Source organism: Frankliniella occidentalis, unplaced genomic scaffold, assembly GCF_000697945.3.
Source record: "Frankliniella occidentalis isolate FOCC.00 unplaced genomic scaffold, Focc_3.1 Scaffold246, whole genome shotgun sequence".
Taxonomy (NCBI): Eukaryota; Metazoa; Arthropoda; class Insecta; order Thysanoptera; family Thripidae; genus Frankliniella; species Frankliniella occidentalis.
In genome coordinates this window covers 250,601-260,932 of record NW_026267372.1, presented here as the reverse complement: position 1 = coordinate 260,932, position 10,332 = coordinate 250,601, and the positions used below count along the sequence as shown (strand labels likewise).

The 10,332-nt window shown below is 41.9% G+C and overlaps 1 protein-coding gene across 1 annotated transcript in view; it reads left to right on the top strand.

Annotated features, from left to right (window-relative positions):
- The window catches only part of LOC127750730 (uncharacterized), a 31,251-nt gene extending 29,902 nt beyond the window's left edge, over window positions 1-1,349 (top strand). Inside the window, exon 5 of the mRNA XM_052273098.1 lies at window positions 1,090-1,349. Coding sequence (XP_052129058.1) covers window positions 1,090-1,281 — 192 coding nt within the window. The 3' untranslated portion in view covers window positions 1,282-1,349. The remainder of the gene's footprint in view (window positions 1-1,089) is intronic.
- The last annotated feature ends 8,983 nt before the right edge of the window (window positions 1,350-10,332 follow it).

The following is a 10,332-nucleotide window of genomic DNA, read 5'->3' as shown; positions in this document are numbered from 1 at the left end:
GGACCCACCTCGAGCCGAGCGAGCGAGGCCCCGCTGGCGTCGTCCTCGCTGGTCCTCGCTCGGCTCGAGGTGGGTCCCGAAGCAGGCCCCGAGCACGGCCGAGGAGTGCCGAAGCGGTGCCCAACCTGTCAGCGGTGGGTTGACATGCCCGGTTGTAAATGCGCGCAGAAACTACCGAATGCGTAGTCCATCTACTTAATGGTCCTTGTGGCTTACTCTACCCTGTAGGAGCGTCTCAGAGTACCCATCGGGGGTGGCCAGCGGCAGCGGCCATGGTGTACCCTACCCGGAGTCCGGCTGAGCTCTAGCTGCTCGAGGCATGGGCACGTTTTGCCGTTGAATGGGGCTTTACTTTGATTGTTCTGTGCTCATTCATTTAAATAGTTTCAGTTTTACTTTCAATTTGGCATAAATTGTTTGCGTAAAAGCATTCACATTATGGGGGCAGTAATAATTGGCCGTTATTTTCTTGGCATTTGTTTAGATCGCTTTTGTTTAGCTGAGATGTCTGCCACACCCCATGGCGTTGGCCGGAGCCACGGGCCTTGCATACTAAAATTGCACTTTACCTTTTGCCCTATGATAGAGTCATAGTTTGACTTTTCTATTCTTCACTAATTGGATTTTAGGGGGTTTCGTGGGAGGGGAGGTCTAGGACCTGGGACACCGTCTTCTTTTGTATTGTGTTTGTAATTCACCCTCGCCTCGGACCTGTCTATTGTATAGTGTGAATTTGAAAGAGAGAAGTTTTGTGAATAAAGGTGTTATTGCTATTGCTGTTGAAATGTAATCCTGTTGATCACCCCTCTACCCGATTATGGAAGTACTAGATAACACTTAATAATTCTAGGGGTAGCTTGCGTCCTCCTGGCGCCCAGGCCGACGTTTTTTATAACCACTACCTGCTACCGCATTTTTATGTTGGAGCTCCGGGCTCGGCTATTCAAATTTTAAACTCAGGCATTATATGCTGTCAAGCGACACTTTAACTATAACTAAGCTTACACCTCAGCCAATTACTAAGAAAATGGATTCGGTTCAGTTCATGGACGCCTTCTAGTCAGTATTTAATGTTTTATTTTGTTTCAGATGAATCAGCATGGTTCGCTGAAAGATCTTCAGCAGTCCTTCGTGCTGGTTATTCTAGCGGCAAGTCGACCTTGCAAGCTGAGCGTCCGTGCATTTGGACGTCTTGATCTAGAAAATGCAGGGAACGCAGTGCAGTGCTGGTATTCCTTTGTAAATGTTCTCCTAAAAGTGACTCAACAGACAAAAAATTGATGTGATTTTCCTGTGTTAGGAGCGGTTTGGACTGTACAAAAAAGTAAAGAAACCAGTTGAGAACCATCAGCTAAGAACGTTTTTACATTCAGACAGACAGACAGAGTGAGGGTCATGAATGTCCATGAAATAGTAACAGTTTGAGACTGCGACGTTCAGGGGCTTCACGGTTGTGTACAAAAAGAAGGATTTGAAGTGAAAACTTATAATTCAGTGGCCCCTTTCGAAGAAACATGACCCTCACTCTGTCTGTCTCTTTCTACATTCACGGGTGGCAGATGGCAGAAAACGGGTCTGCGGCGTTCCAGGCGTCGTAGCTCCGGTTTGAATGATGCTACACTCAAAACACGGGCATCATTAGTTGCAGTAGACCATAGGCTTTCAAAAATTGAGTGGTTGAGATTTCTAAGCACATTGGCTTCAGAGGAGATAGCTTCGCCAGCCAGCGCGGCGCACATTTCAACGTACTTAGTTGCTACTCCAGTGCAGTCATTCTTACATGCAGCAGCTTAGGGGGTCTTGAAATGCACCTGTGATCAAAATTGGAACGCGGTAGGACTTTTCGTTTTCGGGCCTCAGCCAAAAATGTGTGAATTTGCTCAAAACCATCCCCTAAGTTTACGCCCCTGTAGCGACAAAGCGGGGTGAAATCCGACGGTCGCCACCACGATCACAGAAGGGCGTAACGTTAATCTTTTCGGGTACCGAGAGCCAAGCCGCTGGCAAGACGGCGGATGGTCGATTGCGGGCAAGACCTGAGGCGGAGGGTCAGGCAGGATGGTCGATTGCGGGCGAAGTGTCAGCGGATTACTGGGTCCTTGACGGGCCAGAGGGGCGGGACGCGTGCACCGTGTCGCTTGTGGGCGGAGGAGGCTGGCGGGTTGCCTACCCGGGGACCGGCAGGCGCCCCTTCTCCCAGCGCCTGGCCGGGCTGGCCAAAATCAGTTAGAGAAAGATTTGTTAGTACTTGGCTCGGCGCGACTGACACCGCGAAGCCCCGCGTCCCGTTACCGATATGCAGATATTCCACTAAAAACAGTCACAAATAAAGTTGCCAGCGACGGGAGCCGAACTACCGACTTCCGACGCCTGGCTCCGCGCCGCAACCACCTCGACTACACTGCAAAAAATTAGAGTCTGATACAGAACGATCTACAGCGTTACTGTAGATGCCGCTCTTAGTCACTGCACGTAGGGTACAGAGCGCGTAGTACAGTGTTGCTGGAGCACCGGAAAGCCCAGGATTTACACGGTACAGTGTACGAATACGGCTCCACTGTAGACAGTTTTGTCCGCGCTTTTGCCTTACAGTGGTCCTGTACATTGCTCCCTGTACCAAACTTTAACCATTAAAACTACATCGATGCTGTTATTCGAATAACAGAAGTTCCTGGAAAATAATTAGCAGGGCGATCTGTAGTTATCCTGTCATAATTTTTTGCAGTGTACCGAGGCGGCTATGAACACGTGTTGACCGTGCTGCTCTTCCTCGGAAGAAAAGGCACAAAAAAAGCTGCCAAGGCCGGGGGCCGAACCACCGACTTCCAACGCTTGGCTGCAAATGATCAGGCAGGTCCTCGCAACCGCCTCTCTCCCTCCGCGCACGGACCGGCCAGCCCGGCCAGGCGCTGGGAGAAGGAGCGCCTCCCCGGGTAGGCAACCCGCCAGCCTCCTCCGCCCGCAATCGACACCGTGCACGCGACGCTTAGGGCTCCTGATCCCTGATGTGCCCACGTCCACCCCGGTGATTTGCGTGAAAAACCACACACTTCTGCATATGTGTGTGATTTAAATTGATTACCAATACTAAAAGATTATACTTCAAGTGATTTGACGCCGTGGCGGTAGGCAACCCATTGGGCTCGCGTGGGGTGCACGGTGTAGGCACGCCCCTCCAGGCTTGGCGATACCCCGTGCAGCTGAGAGGGGTGGTCAACGCTCTCTGGTGACGGTTTTTTTAATTGGCGCACAATAGAAATGGGAGAGCAATCCTATAGGCGGAAATGAAACAACATTCTCTCTCACTCGTTGTCGTCAGGCATAGAGACCAAAATCAGCAGTGAAATCTTGAGTTCATTTACGTTGTAGCCGTTTTTGGCACACAATTAAGTCGTCATGGAGCCAGACGAACATAGACATCAGTTGAGGAGAAAACGATATCGCCGCCGTAAGAGAAGACGTCTGATAGACTATAATGCGTCGGACTCCGAGCCCGAATCTGATAATTCAGAGGCCTCAGCTGCTTCAGGTAACAGCTCAAACACTTATGCTTCGTCTGCAGGTCAGTACGAAAACAATTTTTCAGTTGCATTGATTTGATTTCCCTGTTATTATTTAAATTTCATGTAATATTCCAGCTAGTCCTAATCGGCTGAGCCAATAAACTAAACTAAATTTAGTCTAATCAAAACTAAACTAAACTGCGAAGCCATAACATGGTCGGGATGGGCTGTACGCAACGGCTCTCCAGAGTCAGCGTGAAATCAGTCCCAATTCAGCCAACGTCCGCATGATAAAATGCAGTATGAGTAAACTAACAGTATCACATGTAATAATGTATTTTAATGTTATTATCTTAATTGATTATGATCTTAATAAAAATTATTGATGGTTTAAATTATTCTTGGTTGAGTTGTAATGTAATTTGATGTTGTGTGTTTCTGTTATTGTGTTGGCATTTATTTTTCTCCCCATTCGTTCCAGCCTAGCCTGTCACAACATTGCTGATTGCAATCTGAATGTGACAAGTTATCGAAAAAAAAATGTAATGCTTTGAGTCAGAGTCAGGTTATTCCTTTCGTTTAACGCATTACTTTCAAGGTCACACTGCAAAAAATTATGACAGGAAAACTACAGATCGTCCTGCTAATTATTTTCCAGGAACTTCTGTTATTCGAATAACAGCATCGATGCAGTTTTAATGGTTAAAATTTGGTACAGGGAGCAATGTACAGGACCACTGTAAGGCAAAAGCGCGGACAAAACTGTCTACAGTGGAGCCGTATTCGTACACTGTACCGTGTAAATCCTGGGCTTTCCGGTGCTACAGCAACACTGTACTACGCGCTCTGTACCCTAGGTGCAGTGACTAAGAGCGGCATCTACAGTAACGCTGTAGATCGTTCTGTATCAGACTCTATTTTTTTGCAGTGCAGGCCGATGTGGGTTGATGGAATTTAGAGGGGGGACGCAAAGAGACTCTCTCTCTTTCTGGGTTGATGGACCGTTTCGCCATTTTATCACCTGCCGTGCTGTCGAAGCATTTCATCTTGATAAGCTGACAAGTACCTTAGAGTGGCAGTTGGGGCTTTGAGGAAATGAATTTTAAGAAATATTTTAATGTGTGTTACAGCGAAATTTGAATTTTTATGTAATTTGATTAATATGTTACAGTTCTGAAGCTCATGATGAAGAAGTTGTTTCCGACTCGCAAGTGTGTAGTCCCATCTTGTATGAATTCTGATCTGACGCATCATATGCACACCTTTCCCAAACTCAATTGTGATGACACTGGTAAAAGTTATGACAAGTGAGTAATTGTGTTTATTATGCAAAAGTATTACTTGTTTTGTTTTAGTTGGTTTGGTTTTAATATTTAATTTATTTAATTTAGGTATGTTGTTTGGATTACTAATTCTTGCAATCCAAAGTTGTTGATGGAATCTGTTTTTGCTCTCAATCGTCGTTTTTTTTATTGTGGTGAACATTTTGATCCTAGTTTTGTAACTGAAAAGGGAATGTTAGTGCGTAGGGCTGTGCCTACCCTATTGTGTCCTGAGCCACTCAATTTGGCAGATGTTGCAGTATATTTGCAAAGGAATGGGGTAAGTAAGTTGTTCGATTTGTGGACATAATTATTATTTGGCATGTGTTTGTAATTCAAGTTTTAATAATAGGTTAAAAAATTAGCTCATGATGATGGACATGTTGAAATGGTGAGTTGAGTTGTTATTGTTGTTGGGTTTATATTAAGTTAAAGTTGAAATACTGGTACCTAAAAAAGCATCTTTACAAATGTGAATAGAAATTCAGTCTAACTTTTTGATTTATAGGATGAGCAGAATCAGCTTTGTAATGATGTGAATGATCTTTATTATTTTGATGAAGATGTGATGGAGGTTGAAGTATCTGATTGTCAAATTGTTGCTGATGTTAGTAGCAATTCAGATGTTCCAATGGATGTTCAGGTTCAAGAATATGATTCTCCTAATGAAATTGTTTATAATCGTTCTTGTCTTGACCTAAATGAAGTAGCTGTCAGTGTATCAGTTGAGGTATGATATGTTTTAAACATTTAGATAACTTGAAAAATATGTTATTATCAGTGTAACTTTTTGATTTATAGGATGAGGAGGATAAGCATCGTAATGATGCGAATAAGCTTTATTATTTTGATGAAGATGTAATGGAGTTTGAAGTTTGTGACTCTCAAATTGTTGCTGATGTTAGTATCAGTTCAGATGTTCCAATGGATGTTCAGGTTCAAGCAAATGATGCTTCTAATGAAGTTGTTGGGAAGTGTTCTTGTCTTGACCTAAATGCGGTTGAAGTTCAAGCCAGTATTAAAAGTAATGTTTCTGTAGTGGATGTGCTAGAAATTGTACTGGCATTGGATAGTCAGAATGAAACTGTGGCAAGTGTGAACGTATGTTAAGTTTTATGTGTCTACGTAAATTGAATATATGGTGTAACTGAACTAATTTGTTTGTTTTCAGAAATCTGTGCCAGGCAAAAGAGTGTATTCAAAGTGTTCTGTAAGTGGTTGTGGAAACAATAACAGTACTCATTCAATGTTTGGTTTTCCACGGGTCAATAAGATAGTTGAAGGACAGCATGTTACTGATGACATTGAGTTGAGAAGGTATTAGATTTAAATTATCTTTTATGTTGGTTATGGATCAAGTGAGCAAGCAGGAGTAATTGTTTTATAATTTTTAAAATTTATATTTAGATGCAATGAGTAGGTTGGTTTTTGTAACAATCCGAAGTTACTACTGAAAGACATTTCAAGGTTACACAAATTGTGTAAAGTTTGTAGTCATCATTTTGTGGACACTGATTTTACATCTAAAGACCGGAAAAAGTTAAAGAGATTAGTTGTGCCTACTGCTAATCGTCCTGATATGAATGTTTCAAGTGTGAATTCACTTGTTGTGCCGCCCTGTAATGTGAATGGTAAAAATATTGTAATTTATTATGATATTGTGGTTATTGATTGGCTTTAACTTATTTAATATTTTTATCTACAGAATCTTCAGGCAATTGTGAGAATCCTCGTATTGCAGAAGCTCTTGATTGTCTACGGGAAATGACTTCTGAACAAAGTCGAACACTTGGTAACAATTTTGATGAGAAGCTGAAATCTTTTAAGTATGAACACTGTTCTATTTGCAATGAAAAGTATCTCTACTATCCTGGTATGAAAAGAGCGCATCGTAAGAAAACTTTGTGTAGGAAATTTTCTTCTCAAAATCAAATGGACCCAGGAGCAGTTCCACTTGAGCTTCAAGGATTAACATTCATTGAAGAGCAGCTGATTGCAAGAGTGCATCCTGTTTTGAGTGTTTATAAATTGAAAGGGTGCCAGTATGGTTACAAGGGGAACGTTATCAATTTTTTTCAAGATGTTCAAGGTTTTGCAACTCAATTGCCTCATCGAATTGAAGATATTTCTTCAATTATAACTGTAACTTTTAAAAATCATAGGGGTGATAGTTGTGATTTTCAAGTGAGAGCTAAGAAGGTGCGGGATGCTTTAGTTTGGCTTAAAGCTAATAATGAGTTTTATTCATGTATAGAAATATCAGATGCGAATCTAGATGATTTACCTGAAGATGGCAATGTGTATGACCAAGTTTCTTCATATTGTGCTGACAGTGACAATAATGCAAATGATAGCGACACTGAGAGTGAAGAAGAATTAATTGAAGATCGTTCTACTGAGTTTATTCAGTCATCAGGTGTGCCTTTAATACCTGTTTCTAATCAAAATCAGCAAGTCAATGCTGCTCTAAATTGGCCTGAAATGAATGTTGAACCTGTCAGTGAATTTGTTCCTGGTTTTATCATGTCTGCTTTTCCATGTTTATTTCCTTATGGTAATTGTGATTTAAATGAAGCAAGGGAAAAAAAAGTGAAAATGCATGAATATTTTAAACATTTGTTGTTGTATGAAGATGGAAGATTTGCCAAACACCAGACTTTTCGTTTTTTTTGTTTCAACATGTGGATGAGGCATACTGCTCTAAGAAATGGAAATGTTTTTGTAGAGAAAGATTCAGATCTGATTAAAATGACTGTGAAGCAGCTGAAGATTCATCTTAATACCAATCAGAGTGCACGAAATAAACTTATGTTTATGGGGTCCAATTTGCGAGGTTCTAAAGCATACTGGAAAAGTCGGTGTGGTGAGTTGAAAGATATGGTTGAGCAGTTAGGACTCCCTACCATAATTCTCACTATGAGTGCAGCTGACTTATATTGGCCTGATTTATTGGATTCTTGTTCCTAAGCTTCCGCTTTCTTCTTGAATTCCATGAGACGGGCATAGTTAACAGCTGTAAATGAAGCAGAAATTAGCAAAGTTTGAAATACATTTAATAAGAATTGTACCTTTCATGCAGTTCCTTACTTTCACCATGTTCGTGAATCAAGATGTCATTTCTTTGGCCATCTTTGCCATAGAAGCAGAGACTTGGTGGCTTGCCCTCTCTGATAGCTTTATTCATTTCTTGGACATCTTCTGCTGATGTTTCATTGTATAGAGTGGGGCATGTGATGTAATACTTCATGTCCTTAATTTTGAAGTAAGCCAGCAGATTATTTGGACACTTTCCTGATTTATCTGGATAATCTGATTTCCTTAATCTAAATTCAGTTGCTGGGTATAGCTTGCCCGGATAGAGCTTGTCAGGGCTCATCTTTGTCGCATGATTAATTGCCTTGTCCTGCAAGCGCTGGAACACGGACGACATCTGCAAGTAAATTAAACTAATTAAATTCAGATAGTATACACTACAAATCATAGATTAAAACATGAAGCTGTATCCAGTGCATTGAAGTTAGATTAGAAAATTAGATTATCCCTAAAAGTCGGCGGAGTATCCAGACAATCTGTTATACTTTAAAGTTTAGGATATGAAGTACTATATCACATAACGAACATGGTACAATGCGACAACAAGCAAAAGATCCCAAAGTAATGAATGAAGCAATCAAGCAAGGCAGGCCATAACACATTCGATGTATGGTAAAGATGGCCACAGGAATGATATCTTTATTAAATGTACTGTAAACTAATTGATTCAAAAACTGATAGTGATGGTGATGTTATTTTATTCCAATAAATAATGGAATCAACAAATCAATTGACTAACAGATTAAAAATTTAAAAATTGATTAAATAATATCGGAAAGAATAAAGTTGTGAACACGTGATACACATGATTCCTGAAATGGTTGAACTAGCATACTTCTAATGGAACAGACAGACAAACATGAGGTTGTTTACTGAAGGGGGCAGACCTGTGAAAATCATTTAAAAAATTCAATTTTTTTTATTGCTTCAAAAAATTCTTTGATCTTTTCTATTTCTAATGCCGTAAAGCGGATGTCGAAATTCGAAAAATTGCGCTCAGGAGAGCCCAAAACGTGCTGCGGGAGGCCGGCTGGATGGACCGCCAGGGCTCGCCTGGGCGCTCAGGACAGGATACACGACGAGGAAGGAGTCCTCTAGAGCCCCGGAATCTTTTAGGACCAGCACAGAAAGTTGCCCCGGTTTTTGGTTCGTCGTTGCACATCGGTACTGAAAACTTTAAACGCGTTTTTCTCCCACTTCTGTTTTGCGTTACCGTGTGCAGCCTCCAGGCCCCAGTTTTTGAGCTACAGCCTAGCCACTTCACCTAGTCGTAGCCTAGATATGTACCTTTCGTTTGACGAGAGCGATTTTTGATATCTCATTTCTAAAGTACCGAAAAAGGGGATAAAGTACCCAATTTTTACCCAAATTTTAGGTACCCAAACTTTGGGAATTTTTTTGCACACACTTAAAAATAAAAATTTCAAAATCGCTCTCGTCAAACGAAAGCTACATCTTTTAAGAGTAAATGGGCATTTTTGTCGTTGCTGTAGGTCCATCCGTTGTCGCGCAATCCTGCACACGGTAAGGGCCCGTAACCCTCCACTTCGAGACAAAGAAGAGCATGTTCCCGGAAAAGCAAGCAGACGTTGTATACATCAAAACGTAGCTTAATCCTTGCTCTTTCTAAATACAGTGAGGGATCGCTATAGTTCCGCTCTCTATAGTTCCGCCGGCGCTCCCTCCCCGCCAGGCCTGGTTCCCCCACTCCAAGCGAGAAGCGGCCCCCTCTCTTCCTCCTCCCCACCACCTTCCCCCCGGGCTGCCAGCCGGCCAGCAGTGCGAGCGAGAGCGGTAGAGAAGGAGTGGGGGAAGACGCTCGCTATAGTTCCGCCTCTGGCGACCCCACTCACCCACTCCAATTCTGAACCCAAGGCGGAACTATAGCGAGCGCCTACTGTATCGTTCGTTGAAAGCGCTACGATTCTTCGTTTTCTTGTAGTTCCTATTTTCCCAAACCCTTGCGTTTCACAGGTCTGCCCCCTTAAGCTTGCTGGATAGCTTTTTCAAAGCAGAAGATAAGGCGAAAAACATTTACTGACACAGATGATTGGATGTCATACATTCAATCCAGGAATTCAAAGAAATTTTGCCCAATTGTAGCCAATTCATACTTGTAGCTAATGTAATGTTGATTTAAGTTGAATACAGACAAAAAGAAACTCTAAACCAATTAAAAATAAAAACTGGACAATTTTGAAACAAATTAAAACCTATTTCAATGACCTAAGAGTTAATGAACTAGTTTAATTAAAGCGACATTATAGCTCCCCAACGTTGACAGTTTTCTTACCTTGCTTGGCTTGAAACACTTGGAACTTGATAACTACACTTCACCACTGTTGATTCAAATCTGAGTACAGAATGAACTCTGGGTTCACCTTATATAGGGAAGTTACGGAAAGTGCAAACCA